At 51.2% G+C, this 17,180-nt stretch overlaps 1 protein-coding gene across 9 annotated transcripts in view; it reads left to right on the top strand.

Moving 5' to 3' along the window:
- The window catches only part of dip2ca (disco-interacting protein 2 homolog Ca), a 65,817-nt gene that overhangs the window by 25,128 nt on the left and 23,509 nt on the right, over window positions 1-17,180 (top strand). For 4 of the 9 annotated variants that reach the window (XM_035525986.1, XM_035525983.1, XM_035525984.1 and 1 more), the window contains exons 2-9: window positions 6,158-6,229; window positions 8,580-8,690; window positions 10,963-11,088; window positions 11,197-11,442; window positions 12,818-12,943; window positions 15,487-15,621; window positions 16,386-16,505; window positions 16,630-16,827. In XM_035525986.1, the coding sequence (XP_035381879.1) occupies window positions 6,158-6,229; window positions 8,580-8,690; window positions 10,963-11,088; window positions 11,197-11,442; window positions 12,818-12,943; window positions 15,487-15,621; window positions 16,386-16,505; window positions 16,630-16,827 (1,134 nt within the window). The remainder of the gene's footprint in view (window positions 1-6,157; window positions 6,230-8,579; window positions 8,691-10,962; window positions 11,089-11,196; window positions 11,443-12,817; window positions 12,944-15,486; window positions 15,622-16,385; window positions 16,506-16,629; window positions 16,828-17,180) is intronic. The other 5 variants (XM_035525988.1, XM_035525987.1, XM_035525985.1 and 2 more) reach the window with 3 other exon arrangements.

The following is a 17,180-nucleotide window of genomic DNA, read 5'->3' as shown; positions in this document are numbered from 1 at the left end:
ACAGTTGACGTTGCATCTGGGCAATTTAGCTTCGTACCATTTTAGATTACTTGTGGACACTAAAAAGTGAAGAGAAGTGCTCCAGACATTTACCGTTGAATGCCTTATTGGGCTGGCAATCAGCGTTTCCTGGGGGACTCTTTGTCGTGACTCCATTTTCAAGATTCCCTCCTTCTGTATATCAGGCCAAAATAGAAGGCTCGTGATTGGTCGTTTTGCATGTCAGTCTAATTGACTTTTTTTGACTGCGTTGAAGTGGCGAAAAGCACCAGACTTTCCCTAGAGTGTGTCAAAGCGAGACTACCATCACCGTTCTAGTCCTAGTCCATAGTCTTGCAGTCCAGCTGGATCGTTACAGCCCAGTGAGCCCATGGCACGACGCAGAAGCCACCCACTGCTCCATAAAGCCAGATTTTAGAGTTGCTTTAAAGCACTTACAGATGACTTCATTAGCCCACGCAGGGTGAGCAGCTGTGAGCTGAACACTTCTTACTCCACATTGTAAGCAATACAAAGAGCTCTGGTCTGGCCTTTTTTGAAGAGCCTAGATGTTAACATTTGGGGGCTCTTGATATGTTTAAAGAAAAGGCTCTGCCTGCAAGTGTAACACACATTAATTTTCTAATTAAGAAAGCAGTGGATTTTGGGCTATTTTAATTGAAATGGGCCTGCTTACTTCCACTGACCTTTTATACACTGTTTTATTTCCAGGCACTGCAGTGCCTTTGGGGAGTGAGCTTTGTTTACCAAGAGCAGCCTCAGTGCCTGGGTATCAGCCTCGGTGCCCGGGTATCAGCCTCGGTGCCTGGGTATCAATCTCAGTGCCTGGGTATCAGCCTTGGTGTCTGGGTAGGCTGAGCTGAGGCAGGGCTCTGCTGCTGAGCAAATTGCCAGTTCACTGAGAGTGCCAGTTCACCCTCCTTTCTATTTTCCCCACTTCCTGTTTGTGTGTGTCTGTGTCTTTGTGTCTGTGGGTGTGAGTGTAACATGTGAGTGTTATTTTGGTTTAACCAGCCAGCTAATCCTGCTCTATCTCTGTTTAAGATTGAATGAGACTTCATCTCAAACAAGTCTCACTTTGAACCCATGCTGTGAATGTCTGTTCTAGAATACTGAGAAGTCCCATATCTGTGGCATATGTGGCAACTGATGGATGTTGTAACTTAGTTGTTGCAAATTTTGGACTAATTAATCCAAATCTCATTTAATCAGGACACATAGAAATTAAGGATTTAAATGATAGGCCTGTTTAATATTGTTTAATGACTCTGATCTGGCCCTGAAGAGGCACACTACATGAGTCTGGAGAGCCTGTGTAATGATATAGCCATACAGGCAGTGGGGATTCATGATGGAAAACTCTACATGCTTGTACACTTCCATGTGTTGACAGTGAGGACCATTCACTCAAATACAGCTGTGCTCCTAGAGTGAGTACTTCATCCAGTAGGACCTCTCAGAATTTCAACAATCACTGCCTATTACAGAGGATTTTTCTCCTGCTGTCATCTCTCTCTCTCTCTCTCTCTCTCCCTCCCTCCCTCCCTCCCTCTCTATCACCATAGTTACCTGCTCACCCTTGACTGAAAGTGTTCTCTCCTGCCATGATGCTTATTGTTATGACAAATATAAGAAAATATTATTTAATTAGCACCATAATTTTGTCAAGAATCTTTTCTCTTTTTCCCTGTTGGTATGATATTTCTCTTGTTTACCGGCCAGTGGATAGTAAAAAACAAAACAAAAACAAGGCCTGATATATCTGATCAGATAAGGACGGCTGGAATTGAAACTGCCCGTGCCGTTCCCTTCCCGTCGGCGCGTGGCACTTAGTGATATCTCCGGCAGTTTTTGTTTGTTTGTTTTATTTTTTTTTTATGCGCTTGCTTGTTGATATCGACGCCTCACGCGCGCCCGGTCCAAAAGCTCGCGGGGTTTTATCACCCAGCGCGCTACACAGAGGTCACGAGCACAGCGGTCTGTGGGGACAGAAGATTTCAGTCGGAGTGAAGCGTCGGCTTCCAGCGCTATCGCTTAATGCGCTACTCCTTCCAAAGCTTTCACCGCCGCGCAGTGACGAACACCTTTTCCATTGAACTGACGAAAAAGCGTCGCGCCATTTCTAGGTCTTTACATTACTTATTTTATACACTAGTCCAATCGAATTGTCCAGCATTTATGCGGTCATACTTCCCAAGAGGGAGGGACGAGAGAGGAAAAACATGTTGACTACTGGGTTTTTCTCTTTAACAAAGATTTAACCGTTAATGCAATTAGTCCCGCGTCGCTATGTTTTGCAATTTTTTCTCGTGTAACAAGCTCTGTGTTCAGCTTTGTTACAGATAAGTCAGGTTCGTGTATCTGTGCATATGCGAATCTGTAAGTATGATGAACGATCTCATTTTCGAGGCGCGCGTTTCTCCTGTAGGCGTTGAGGAATGTACAATTGTCTGCCAAATTGGAGCTTTGATAGTAAAGTTACTCTACACCATTTCTAACTTAATTCACATGCTGTACATTCAGTGAACGCTCTCCATTAGGAGACAGGCTTCCCTTGTTGCCCTGACGTCCTCTCTCATCTGAACCTTAAACTCCCAGGTCTGCCTCAACCCACCAGGGAGCTCCTTCCAAACAGGAAACCAGTGACATCGCATCATCACGTGTGTTTGGCGTGTGGCCTTCAGAGCGGGCTCGCTCTGCTAGGTGTCTTCTCCCTCACGGTTCTGGCACCGATAAAGGGCATTCTCTGATCCTGCGCCGGCTCCTCATTGTCCCGTCCCTATTCCTGGCCATGTGCTGGCTTGTAAATATTCTCTCTGATAATCAGTCCCCTTGGGTAAATTACCATGAGTTGTTTTTTTTTCCAAGCTATGTGGATTCTTTCCACAGTGGGCCTTTGTGATGTATGCTTATGCTGGGTTGGGCCAGAGGAGTGACCTCAGAGGAGTGACCCCCCCACCCCCATGGGCCTTAGTACCTGTGGCAGATAATATTAAAAACACGTGGAACAGTGAGCAAGAGACCGAACAAAAAGAAAGAGAAAGGCGGAAAGAAGAAGAGATAAATGAAGAAATGAAAACAGTGCACCATTCCTGTTCACTCACTTGGGCTCGCCATTCAGTAGCAGTTATCAAGGTTCTGAAGTAGTAGCTCATTTGTGCTGGCTTTTCTTTTTTGTCCCCTTGAAGAGGTGAAGCCCTTTGTATTGATTTCACATTGTAGCGCTATCCAGATCTAAGCTCCCGCAGACACACATGAACTGTAATTTGATCCCCCCCCCCCCAACAGACATAACAGTGAGCAGCGGAGGGGCGAGCACTCCAGAGAGAGGATCCGGCATGGGGCCCTGCGGCCTCACAGACTCCCCCAGCCACTCCCCAGTCCAGCACTGCGACGTGGGTTACTCTGGTGTTTGCTATTACTCATGCTGTGTTTGCTACAGGCTCGTAAATCTGGCCCAGGCAGCCAGATGTGTTTACAGGGAGGCGGTAATCAAGAATGAATCTCCAGAATTAGCTTATTCTGCAGATGTCCTCTAATATAGCTGTACATTGTAGAGTCTATATTATGTAGCTATGGCAGTATGTGTTTTTGGTACATTTCCTTTAATATTTGTGGTTATTTATTGTGGGTGACTTTATTAGGCAGGAATATCAATTTCAGGAGTTGTGATGCACTTTGAGGAACAGCATTGTTTGGTTGTGTGAACGTTTTCTGATTTGTCCACACAGTAAAGCAGCATCACTCACCATTATCTGAATGTGCTCATTCAGTGCACGCATTATGGAGTTTTTACTTGGCTCACGCGTTTGACGTTTACTGTCATCTGTAGCTAGAAACGCATGTTGAACTGATTGTAGTGCAGCCTCCATTCTACTAAATGAACTGTATTAATTTTAGCCTGTTTATATCTGGAACTGCCAAAGTCAAAACTGATATTTCTATTTATATACAATTAATAGTGGTGCATGTTAAGTACAGCCATGATTTCGCCCACCTTAAGGCTAGCTAAGGACAACTGGATACTTACATCATCATTCACAGAATGCCATTAGACCTAATTAGGTGCCTCTGTGTCTTGAGTTTCCCAAGCACCTGTTCTTAGTAGGTTAATAAATAATCTGGTAAACAAGTAATAAAAATGAGCCATGTAGCTAACTCCTGCAGTTTACATGTAGGCTTTGGCTGCTACATTGATTACTGGGCTTTTAGCTAAATGAAACAGGCATTACTTTGGCATGTCTTTGGAAGACAAGCTGTCCCTGCCTGCTGCTAAGCATGGCTTGGGTTTTTATAGCAGCGTGCTATCATGACTACCGGAGTACCTGGGGAGCCTGACCTCTCTTAAACCCGTCAGTGGAGACGTGAAGTAGCATGGAGAACATCGTACCCTTCCTGTTGCCACAGATGTGTACTGAGGCCCACAACTTGGGGGCCTTTGTTACTCTGCATCTCAGCACTCGGCACCAATCGCAAAGGCCCAGGAGTCATAGGAAGTTTTCTGGCCTAGAGCTTGACCTTTTGGAACTTTAATTAAAAGTGTCCTCTTGGCAATAGATTTATCAAGGCCTGCAGTATGCACCACGTGCTGAAGCTGACAGTGTATCAGAAACTGAAGTCCTCCCTCCAGTGACACTTTACACACGCTGTCTTTTAGGGTGCAGCAAGAAAAACAGTGATCTCTCAAAATAGGCCTCGTCACGGTAGCGTTTTGTGCATGTGCTGCATGGGCCAAATCTGCACGTCTGTTCCATGTTGGCGTGACATCTGTGGCAGGTGAAGCAACCTGCAACGGGAAGGAGAGGGTCTGCTGGAAGCATGCATGCAAGTGGGACGGGGGTATGTCACATGGCATAGTGTAGAACACGTGTGTGTGTTCCCATGGATCTGTGTGTTTGAAGCATGTCCAAGTGGGAGCGTTCATCTGGGACCACTACCCAGTATTTAGGAAGCTATGAGAGAGGAGCTTTTTTTTTTTTTTTAAATTTCTAAACTGGAATGCGGTCACCCCTCAACTCCAGCACATTTACTGCAACACAGTGTTGCTGTTTGCCTCTCCCTTTATAATGGGGCACGCTTCACATGTCAACTGCTGCTACAGAGGTGTCAAAACTTGCAAGGAAGAGTGAAGCAGAGGAGAGAAACTCAGCGAGACAGACTGTCAGTGGAAGGGAGGGAGCAGGCGGGCGGGGGAGAGAGAGACAGGCCGACAGACTGATCGAGGGGGCGGGGTCGAGCAGGAAGGCTGGCAGGGCTGAGCGGGAGACACCACGTAAGTGAGGGCCTGTTGATTGGCAGCGTGTGGGTGTGAGGATATGAATCATCCAGTCTGTTTTTTTTTTGTTGTTGGTTTTTTTTTTAATTAAATAAAAAAAATGTTATTACATTTTTTTAAAATTAATTAATTTTTTTACATTCATCCTGTGCGCTTTCGTCTTCGCTCCCTGGCACCTTATACCCTCTGTTCTCATCCTCATCCTGTTCCATGATGCTGGAAACATGAGGGGGTTCGGAGGAAGGGGAGAGCAGAGAAGGGCCCAGAACCAAGGGCCCTCTCACTCGCACTCTCACACTCTCGCACGTGTTGCCGGTGCTGGCGGTGCTGGCGGCGGTGAGGGAGGGTCCTTGGTCTCCTTTGTAATCTCGTTTAAGGCAGTGACTGGTGCTGCCGTTGGCAGCTCCGCCGATGTTCTCCACCCTGCTTGTTCTGCACCAGATCCTCTCCTGATTTAAAGAAGGCCCTCTTGGCTGATGCCTAGCGAGACTGAAAACCCCTGCTGCGTTATTCATTACAGGGTACGCAGCATTCCATTGCCAGACGTGCCGAACGGCGCCATTCGCTGAGTGGCCCAGTACGCAGTCTGTCTGCCTCCAGTGCCTGTTTAGTGCTGCACGTTTTTTGGGACATCCCTGCTGGAGCGGGTCTGATCCAGGCCATGGCAGCATTGATAATTAGCTGCCAAACTGAGCTTTGCGTCTTACACCTGAGAAAAGGGGAAACTGCAGAGCTTTCGAAGCACTGCTGTTTATGGAGGTGGAGTAGGGAAGATGGGTTTTTGCCCCTTACTGCTGTGGCTTCAATCGCAATAAAACCAATTGTAAAACCAAGCCGAAATGCCTTTCGCCCTCATGATTTCCCCTCTCTCTCCCTTTGCAGGTGACATAACACAGAAAGGCTATGAGAAGAAGAGGGCGAAGCTGATCGGGGCATACCTGCCGCAGCCTCCGGGTAAGCCCCCCGCCTGCGTGTACGCCCTTCAGCCTGCCCAGGGAGGCCCGAACGGGGGGGAGACGTCTCACGCACCAGACGCTGGCTCCTCCCCTCCTGCTCCAGCCTAAAAGGCTGCTCTGGTGTGCAGTTGATGGCGGAGCGGTACGTGTGACCCGCGTCACTCCTGGGTATCTCCTCCCACCCCCACCAAGCTCATCGAAGGCCATTTCCAGCACTCGGACTCTGTGGTTCTGCTCCTCTCTGTCAGACGATACTGCAGTTACTGAGCTTCCCCCATGCTGCATTGAAAGGCTCATTAGGAGGGTAGAGCATTCCATAACCTTACCCAGCCATGGAGCTAATGGGCCTCGGTGGGCCCGGCCCGCTGCCTGCTGATAAGAGAGAGAGCGCCTGGGCTTAAGTTCGGACTTCTTCATAAGCTTGACATGAGGGCGTCGTAAAGGCTGATCGGACCCTTGCCCACTCTTCCCTTAACAGGGTTTTGACCTATTGTAATCGCCTGTACCTTCTCACAGGATTTATTTTACCGTTACATTAAATATGAAATTCTCCCCACAAAGAAAGGTCGTTTGACAGTTTTAGATAGCCGATCCTTTTCTGTTTATGTTTCTGCGCATGAGCAACTGAAAGGCTCCTGGAGCTTCACTGGTAGAGTAGGGTGCTAGCAACAGCAGTAAACATGGGGTTTATTCCCAGGGATCACGCATAGCGGTATTTGTAAGTCGCTCTGGATAAACGGGGCTTGCGAGGGAGCCTCTCGAGGGTGCCCGTCCTGCTCTGCGCCTCCTCGTCCTGCGGAATGCTGTTAGCCGGGCTGGAGAGGGAATGGCCTGCCCACCGTTAACATGGAGAGATCCCCTGCAGTGTAATTGCTCATTTCATCTCAGGGGCCTGTGTCACTGTCCTGGCCATTTGAAGATGAACGGCTCTTTGTGTATGTTTTGGGGCACGGGGGTGGGAGGGACGTTCCTCCCCTTCAGCATCCTCTGAAGTTCTTTCTGTTTTTATTTTTAACCAGCAAATTGACATTTCAAGAGCCCCCCCCCCCCCCCCCCCCCCACACACACACACACCTTTTCCCCCAAGCAGAACACTGTATGCTGCAGCTGAATTGTTGATGAGAGCAGCGTTTGTCACCATAGCAACAGGCAGCCAGCATGTCCTCTGTCTGGTTGGGAGTAAAATATGACATCATGGTTGCGGACTCTATGCGCGGTGCAGACAGGCAGCAGCACCCTGGAGCGTTGAGCCAGCTCTGCCGTGATCCGGACACGTGGGAAATCAAACGTTAGCCCGTTGAAGACGGCACACGTGGAACGGGCCTGATTCTCTTCGCTTTGTCTGATTGGGGAAGCCAAACGAAGTCTGCGGCCCCCTACCCACACAGACACACACACACACACTAAAGGGACTGAGTGTGTTCATCTTGTATTGTTAAAGTTCTCCAAGGGCTTTAAGTGTATCACTTTACCCAAACTGGGCAGAGGCTGTCTCTGCATGACACTTTGGCCAATTGCCATGACACAGAGACATTAACCCAATCAACTGTGATTGGTGGAAATGACCCTCAGCAGGAAAGCTGGGTGGGGCAGCAGCCACAGGGCGAGGCTGGCACTGGGATGCTCCAGCCGCCAGGCTGCGTCAGGGTCTCGTCACAGCAACACCCTCTAACCGTGCCCTCCCCACTTGAACTTCTGTCGGACACTCCTCTCTGTGGCCTGCCTGGTTTGGTCCACCAGACCGCACGAGAGTGTGAGGGAGTGAAGGGGCACGACACAGACACCACCCCCAGCTCCCCCCCCCCCCACCTCTCCTCTGCGGATGCTCAGGAGCACAGAGAGAGAGTGAAACAGCATGGGATAGTGACCTCCCACCCCGGACCCCGAAGCGAACGCAAGCTCCAAATACCCCTGATGAGTGCCTTAGAGCAGTTTACCTGCTGCAGTTCCAGCAGTGTCCAATAGAGAAAGACTGGGAGAAGGGCGTGAGAGCGACAGAGTGTTTGTGTGGGGGGTAAAGAATTGGAGAGAAAGAGAGAAGGGGGGAGGGTGGGAGAAGGAATAGGAGGAGAAAAAGACTAGTGGCAGGAAATTGGAAATGCAAATGGTGAAGGCAGGTGTGCAGAAGGGAGAAAGGCTGGGAAAAGTAGTGCATACCTCGGGCGTCTGGGCCGTTCCCCCACGCCGTGTGTGTGTGTGTGTGTGTGTGTGTGTGAGAGTGAGTGAGGGCTAAAGGCAGAGATGTGTGAGGTGAATGGGTAATAAGAGCAGGCCTGCAGTGCTCCTTGCTGGGTTGCATAATCCTCCTTCATTCTCTCTCATTCTCTCTCTGTCTCTCTGTCCTTCAGGGTTGGAGGCATCCATGGTACACGAGCGCAGACCACCCATGGGCCCCTCTTCCGCCTCCCGGTACCACCGCAGACGTTCCTCCGGCACCCGGGACGAGCGCTACAGATCAGGTATAAGCCACATGTGACGGCTCTGCTGCAGCCTCACCTGTTACCATGTGTTACCATGTGCTTCCGCCTGTTACCATGTGTTACTGTGTGCTACTGCAACCTTGTCTGCTACTTTGTATTACCATGTGCTTCTGCCTGTTTCCATGCATTACTGTGGCAAGACAGTCAGCACAGCAGAATGAATGTCAATAAGTAAGAGAAATTAGCATGTAGTGCGAGGGGCTGAGGAACCAAAACATGTATAGTAGTTCAGTTCCTGCCAGTGCACAGCATTAAGAAAACACACCATCGTCTCCCATCGTCGGAGCCTTTTTGTCTTAGACCTGCTCCTAGCTCTCTGCTGGAAGCTGGCTTGGAGCCTCTGTGTTGACATTGTGGCACACTTATCTCTGCGTCTGCCTTGATTGGCGTGCGGCTAACCTCCTCCCGGAGAGCAAATATGGCAATTGATGTGTCAGCGAACTAGACCTGCCGATTGGATCTCTGTTTGAAGTATCTCATGGCCTAGAAGTGCTTTGTGCTTTATCTGCCTGGCATTATGGGGTGGGTGTACACACGTGCGCTCGTGTGTGTGTGTGTGTGTGTGTGTGTGTGTGTGTGTGACTGAGAGATTAATCTGTGAGGAGCTGGAGGTGTTTTGCAGGCGGGTTGATTCAGACTCCCGATAGCTTGTCTGTCAGTCTTCTCTTCTCTACCACTCATCAGAGTGATGGTGCTTTATTTAATAGCACAGATATTCAAACCACGAAAAAAACTCAGGTGCAGCGTTTGGATTGTGAGGCTAACTACGTTACTTTACGTGAAGGTGTGATAATTATGGTTTTGCGGGGTTTTGAAGTACAAATATTGTTAAACGTACGCCTGTTGGAAAGATCGAGTGAGTCACTAACCAGCTTTTGTTACTGTTGTCACTGCATCTGTTGTTCTTAAGCCATTTTCAAATGTACTGTACGAAGCCTCATAAAAGAAACAATGAAATTAGGCTTTGTTTTTAACCGTATTATTCATATTAGAAAAAAATCTCATGTTCACACACTTGAGTTGTCTATTTACATATAGTAACATCTATTTTTTTGCATTATCTCAATTGTTCTTGACTGTGTAACCACCATAGCCAGTATCGCTCACTGTCTTTTGTGCAGACCAGATCATAGTCAGGGAAATAGTGAGGCCTGGCTCTAGGATGAACCTGGCCTGTGTGTTTGTGTGTCTCTGGGCTGGAGCTGGGAAACCCACAAAGCCAGGAGAGGCTCTGGGATGGCTGTGGGGTTGGAGTGGAGTGATTCCAAGGCCGTCCCAATGCTGCTCCTGGCAATGCGGGTGTCCCAGTGGCTGATGGACAGGAGACCCCCGCCCGTCCCCACCCCTCAGTGGCCACTGTAGACCACGCCAGGAACAGCATCCTTCCAGCATTCAGTTTCCACTGGCTCACATAAGGCCGGATTGGCGTGCTGTTGAGAACACACTCCCCAGGTCTACAGACCCGGTTTGGATGGTGCCGTATATGCCCCCCCCGCCCCAAAAACAGAAAACAAAAACAATTATTACATCCAGAATTTGCTCTGTTACTGCCAATTAACTTTAGAAATATTTAACTTGGAAAAACACTGGGACTTTTTGACATGTTTATCCTCCATCATGCCACGGAAATGTTCCAAAATAATTGCTCGACCAAAATTTATCAGCCCCTGTGCTGATTCATAGTCTACGCCTGTCAGCTTCCAGGCTGAACGGATGAGCAGACTGAACTATTAGGCACCGCAGTGATGTGCGCTTATGCACTTAAAATTTACAACCTTTTTTCTTTTGTAATTATTATCAGTAAAGTGAAATATGCACTCATGTTGCAGCTGTAATATTCAGTTATACTTTTGTACACGCCTGCTGCTCTAAATTGGACGCCGCACGTCAGCAGGAGAGTGGAGTTTGCCGCCCTACTTCTGTAGAGTCGTCCCAATAACAGCTTGGATCATTAGAGAGCATGGCAGTGTCAGTGTGAGCAACAGTGCCACTTTCCTGGCAATACACATGGCAGTGGGTGCAGGGTACTGTCAGCTATTCTGTCAGCTCTTACGTGCACACAAACCCGGGCGCTCACACACACACAAACACACATGGAATGAGTCAATGAGCCCCGCGTGCGTAAGGGCTGGGGGTGGTGCTTTGGCTCATGTCGGGGCCCCTGCATCAGCCCCTGCGTGTCAGCTGTCAGGCTCCAGGCCGAGGCGGCCATTCTCCGCTCGCCTAACCCTCCGTCCCTGCCTCCCCGCAGACGTGCACACTGAAGCCGTCCAGGCGGCGCTGGCCAAGCACAAGGAGCGGAAGGTGGCCGTCCCCATGCCCTCCAAGCGCCGCTCCCTGGTGGTGCAGACCTCCATGGATGCCTATACTCCTCCAGGTGAGTCTCAACTCCTCCCCACACCAACACCTCCCCCCCGCTCGGACCCGCGCTAGGCGCTCCACGTCCTGGGCTGAGCGTTGAGTGGGTGTGAGTGACTCTCACTAGGCCTCTCCCCGCTCTCGTCCCTGCCCCCCCTCACAGACACGTCGTCGGGCTCGGAGGAGGAGGGCGGCCCAGGTGAGGGCACGCCCACTTCCAGCCAGGGCAGTGTGGGCATGGACCACTGGATCAGCCGCGCCGTGCACCACGGCTCCACCACCTCATCCTCGTCCTCGTCCACGCAGAGTGGCGGCAGCGGTGCCGCCAGCCGCCTGGCCGACGTCCTGGCCCAGGCGCATGTCGGCAAGCCAGGTAACCTTGCCAGCCTTCCCCCCTAAACACCCCCCCCCCCCCCCCCCCCCCCCCCCCCCCCCCCCCCCCGGCTTCTGCTGCTCTAGCACTTCCTCCGCCCTCACTGCTGAACTCAGCTGCCTCTGTCTGTCTTGTCTGCAGTCAGCATCTTGTCATTTCCCCCTCTCCTTCCCCCCCCCCCCTGTTTTTTTCCCCCCCTTTCTCTCCCTCCCTCTCTCTCCCCGTATGCCTTTGCCTGTCCCTGTGTTTTGCATCTTTAACCCGCTGCGGTGTCTTTCGCTTACAGACGTCACGTTTGCCTCTCTGAGCTTTTTCCCTCCAGCTGAGCTCCCTGACGCTCCGCCTGGCCCCGCCCACCCAGTGGCGTGTGGCTGAAGCCTTCCCGGACGCGTGCGGGCAGGCAGAGACCCTCCCACAGACGTAGCGGAAGCACGGCGCACCAATGTTAACTCGAAGGGGGCGGCCCATTTGAACCGTAAACAGAAGGCGCCGTCGGAAAAGGAGAGGTCTTTCACTGCTGCTCTCTCCCACGCCCCTACCCTACCCACCACAGCACAGGAGGAGATGCTTCCAGGGGTTTGGCGAGCCCCCACCACAGGGACCTGCCTCCGAACAGGGTTGTCGGCTCTGCCGTTAGCCGTGTCATGTGGGAGAGCACCCCTTGGTCGTGTTTAAAGTCTAGTCAGATAGAGTCCTCCCTTTCTCACTGCTCCCTCTGTCCTGCAGCCATTCTACTTTCCTCTTTTTTTCTCTCTCTCCGCTCTGATTCTCTCCCAGGATTTTTTTTTTTTGGATCGCTTTCGTGTTTTTCTTTTCCCGTTCTTTGCCTGCTGTCTATTTTTGTTTTTGTGTTCTCCCTGGCAGGTTTTTTTTTCTTCCTCTTCCTCTGTCTCTGTCCTATCTTTGTCTCCTCTCACAATTTTGTTGCGACACCATCTAAAAGCAGACGGCCAAGAGCGGAAAATGTTGGAGCTTGCGGCGTTGGGAGCGTTCCCAGAGCTTGGTTAGCATTTAGTGCCCGTAACAGCGGGATATATTTAACGTGTCTGGTCTACACTGAGGTGCGCGTTTCGCTGTCAGAGGGATCTGGCTCACCTTGGGGCCACGCTGACCACAGGCTCTCTTTCCATTGGGAGGGTCAAGGACCTGTAAATGGGGGAGACCAAGTTCATTTATGTGGACCACAGAGCACTACCATGCCCCCCCAGCACCCCACCCTCCGTGGGTCGGAGCCACGCTTGGGGTGTGGCAGTCAGTGCTCTGGACACCTGCCTCTGGCCCTGGACAGCCATGCCTGTGGTCGATGGCTCATCGTCAGTTTCTGGTTCTCTTCCCTTCCTCCTCCTCTTCCTTCCCTCCTCCCCCCCACATCCAGGGCCGATCGCTCACCTCTCGTTGAAGCGGAAAACTATGCTTGGCGTAGCAGAGAACGGCAACTCGCTGCGTCGTTCCTGCGAGTTCGGCTCCGACCTCCTCTGGCCGCCTCCCTTGGAGTCGGATGGTCAGTATGCCCCACCTTCCGCCATGCCCCTCCCCCCAAAACACACTCTGCCCACCTCCATCCATCTCGCATCCCTCTTCATCCAGACCATCTGAGCGTCTCTGTTTCCCGAATATGGTCCTTGGTGTGTACAGAGGACCAAAGGCTTCTCAATACATAAGTGTATGTGTGTGTGTGTGTGTGTGTGCGCGTGCATGTGCATGTGTGTGTGCACTCACATGTTGCTTGATGTGCCGATGGTGTGTCTGACCATCAGCCGTGCTGTGTGAGGAGTGTGGAGATGTCCTCTGATGGTCCTGAGCCTCTGTATATGTTTCCAGAGGTACAGAAGTTGTCTACAGTGGCATACTTTGTGTGATTCCAGAATGTTCCGGTGTTTTGTTTTGTGGTGGTCACGAAACGCAGTGTGCTTGATTATTTCGGTCTTCAGTCTGCTTATAGATGCTTCAGTCTGCTTTTAGATGTCAGTGCTGTGTTCTTTTCATTTCTGATCTTGGGTGGGTGTGGTTGTTGGGGGGGTGTGGGTTTTCTAGAGCTCCTAGGTTGCAGCTTCTGTCATGTTTCTTCATTTTCTGGTCTATGCTAAGTGTCAGACGTTCTCTTGATTGTTAAATGCTGTCATGTACCTGAAAACAACTCCTCTTCCACTAATGCACAACATAAGTTGCTGTTTGTAGAAAAATAAATGGAAAACATAAATTTCTGTCCCATGGGAAGTTTTATTCCACAGGCTGATGCAAGTGTCAAAGGTTCAACGTGTAGTCAATAAACAACACTCAAAGTGCATTTTGTCCTGTACCGTGCAAGCCCTGGAAATAAGACCTGTGTGGCTCTCAGCAGCACGGCTGATTCCTCTCACAGGCATCGATACCACTCCACCTCCAAGCAGAGACCTTCTTGGTGTCATTCCCAGCTCCTGTGATCTCCTCTGGGCTTGGTGGGAAGTCATTAGAGAGTGAGAGTGAGAGTGAGAGAGAGAGAGAGAGAAGTCACTGGGTTATTATTAGCATATTACGTAAGTAACAAGGCTCCTGGGTGTTTCCTCTGACATTCATGGCAGTTGATGGAACTGGGGGAGGGGTTAGAGGGAAGCTAAAGTGGGAAGGACGTTTGGAAGGGAGTGTGCAGGTGGTGGGAGTGGAGAGGCAGGGAAGAGGCTGGGTTGTGGGAGGGTGTCAGAGGCTGAGGAGGGCGTGTGGCCGGCGTAGGAGTAGGCCCAAGAGTAACAAGAGCGCCGCCAGTGGTGGTGGACCCTGTACTCTGTCTCAGTCACGTTCTCAGACAGACCCTTGCTTCGTGTCTGACACAGTCTCTCTTACCAAAACACGCCCTCTCTCAGTGTGTCTCTGTCTCTCTCTCAATCTCTCTCTTTTCCTCTCGCTCTCACTCTTTGTCCCCCTGTCTCTCCCTGTCTGTCTCCCTTACTGTCTCCTCGACTCTCTCTCTCTCTCTCTCTCTCTCTCTCTCTCTCTCGCTCACTGCCCACAGTCAGTGGCCGTCAGTCACTGCTCTCAGGCGTATGACTAATACATGTGTTATTGTCAAAGGTTTAATCCAAATAGAGAAATACAGCTGCAGAATTGCTGAACGAAATTACACAACCATTGATCGAATCAGGCCACACTTGGCTGTAAATTCATTTAGAGCCACACCACAGCAGTTCTGCATTACACAAAACACAGCGCTGAAATAAGCTTCTCTATTAAGTTATGATGTCAGCATATCAAATAAGACATAACGTGATTTAGGTTCCTCCTTTTGTAATGGAACCTGAGGACGGCCCAGCTGAACAGGAGCGTGTCTGTCCGTTTGCCCCCGAGCTGGGTGGACGCGGCGCTCCGTGTCGGCCCGGGCTGGTCCGAACGTTTTATCACACCGGCAGCACAGCTAGACGGGCATTGTTGGTGTTCCTGCTGCGCATTTCTCCGAAAGCCCAGAATGTCAGAATAGGCTCACGTTTGGCATGAAACGGGCGTGCGAGCACGTTTACGAGCCCTCTGAACCCTCTGAGCCTTCATCCAGCCTCCCACCCCGCAGCACAACAAAATGAAACGTTACATCCTGGGCAAAAAAGAACGGAAGAGACGGAGAAGGAAATGTGTCGGGTTTATAGGCTGTGATTCACCTGCAGACGCTGTCGGCATGGTAATCGTGCCGGCTGTGCATCGGCCACAGCCCTCGGCTCCGATGTGATAGAAACATCCGGTCTGGGGGAGTCGCTTTAGTGCATCAGTGAGACCTGGGAGGAATGAAGGGTGAATAACAGGGCACGCACAGCTGAGAATTTACAATCGGAGAGAGAACAGGAGAGAAAATAAAGCCCAGAGGTGTAGCAGAGTGGAAGTAAAAGGGCCTGTAATTATGAAGAGGAGGAAATGACTCTCCTCTGCGTCCTTCATCTCCCATCCATCCATCTGTTCCTGGACACGTCCATGTTTCTGAAGGCAACAGTCCCCTCCACCCGCCCCCACCCCGGCCACCTCGGCCTGCGCTTCCACCCCCTGCCGAACGGCGTTCTGAGCGTCTGCTTCCTCCGCACGCAGAGAACCACTCGGCCCCGCCGGACGTCACCACCTACGCCTCTGAGCACCCCGTCCAGGTGGAGCGGCCGCAGGTGTCCACCGTGCCTCGGACCACGCCCAAGTACGGCAACGCCGAGCTCATGGAGACCGGAGACGGTGAGAGCGCAGGGCGTGTGGATGTGTGTGCGTGTGTGGGTGGTGCGTGTGTGCTGCAGAAACATCTGTCACTGCCTGGTGAGGGTGCTATAAACATTTAGCACGTTCCTGGAACCAGTCCCCACTTCCTTGCCGTTAGCCACTATACTGAAAGCAAAGAAGTGTCCGATCGTGTGTACGTTGTTGAGCGCGCTGTCTGGACAGCTCTCCCTGCCTGAGCTCCCTCTCTGGTATTTGTAGTGATGGATCCTCCGAGATTAAGCCATGATTGAGAGCATCGATCTCCCTCTTTTATGACAATTTAATTTGCTCTCCGGGGACTCACCCCCCCACGGCGCCCCTCCACACCCCCGCCCCCAAATGCATTTGTCAGAAGCATTGATCAATAACCTTCATAGAACAGAACCTTCATAGAATTTCCTTGGAGTGACGTGAAAATGCAGAGATGAGATGATAAGTAAATAGCGCAAGGAGGGAATGTGCATGACCTGGCCGTCCCGCGCCTGTCCTGCTCCTGTCCCGAACCGCAGGGTGTGGTGCTTCTGCGCGAGTGCCTGTGGGAGAGACCAGTGTCTTAAGTGCATGTACATGTTCATTAATGTACGTGCGTGCGTGTGTGTGCGCGTGTGTGTGCGCGTGTGTGTGCGCGTGTGTGTGCGCGTGTGTGTGCGCGTGTGTGTGTGTGTGTGCGTGTGTGTGCGTGTGTGTGTGTGTGTGTGTGTTTGTGTGTGTGTGCGCGGTGTGGGGGGGTTGGGTGTCTTCAGGTGTCCCGGTCAGCAGTCGAGTCTCTGCTAAGATCCAGCAACTGGTGAACACCCTGAAGCAGCCCCGACGGCCACCCCTGCGCGAGTTCTTTGTGGACGACTTTGAGGAGCTTCTGGAGGGTAAGCCGACGCCCCTCCACACCCCATCGCAAAATACAAAACAAAAAAAAAACAATACAAACTCTGCCCATCCCCCCACCACGCAATAACAATCTCTTCTTCCTGACGACATCGCCTGGTGCAGTCCAGCAGCCAGACCCGAACCAGCCGCGGCCGGAGGGGGCCCAGATGATGACCATGCGGGGGGAGCAGCTGGGGGTGGTGACCAACTGGCCTCCGTCCCTGGAGGCGGCGCTGCAGCGCTGGGGCACCATCTCCCCCAAAGCCCCCTGCCTCACCACCATGGATACCAACGGCAAGCCCCTCTACGTCCTCACCTACGGTAAACAGCCCCACCCTGTTGACACTGCCTCCACCCTCCCATATGCTCATGTATGTTAAAGCCTGTTAATACTCTTAACATGTTAATAGTGTCTCCTACTAGTTTACTTGTTAGAAACGTATTTACCTGAAAGGTTTTACAGGGCTTGTATAAATCGATGGCTCAGAGAGTGTGTGTGTATTTTGTTGGTGTTGATATATGGTGGTGTGTGTGTGTGTGTGTGTGTGTGTGTGTGTGTGTGTGTGTGTGTGTGTGTGTACACATTCTTGCATGCGTGAGGTGTATTTTGTCAGTTGAGCTCTCTCAGCAAGGATCCTGCGTGCGGCAAGTCACGGGTGAGAGGTGTGACAATG

The sequence above is a fragment of the Electrophorus electricus genome, chromosome 5, assembly GCF_013358815.1.
Source record: "Electrophorus electricus isolate fEleEle1 chromosome 5, fEleEle1.pri, whole genome shotgun sequence".
NCBI classification, from domain to species: domain Eukaryota; kingdom Metazoa; phylum Chordata; class Actinopteri; order Gymnotiformes; family Gymnotidae; genus Electrophorus; species Electrophorus electricus.
The sequence above is the reverse complement of the archived record's forward strand: the minus strand, read 5'-3'. Positions and strand labels throughout refer to the sequence as shown.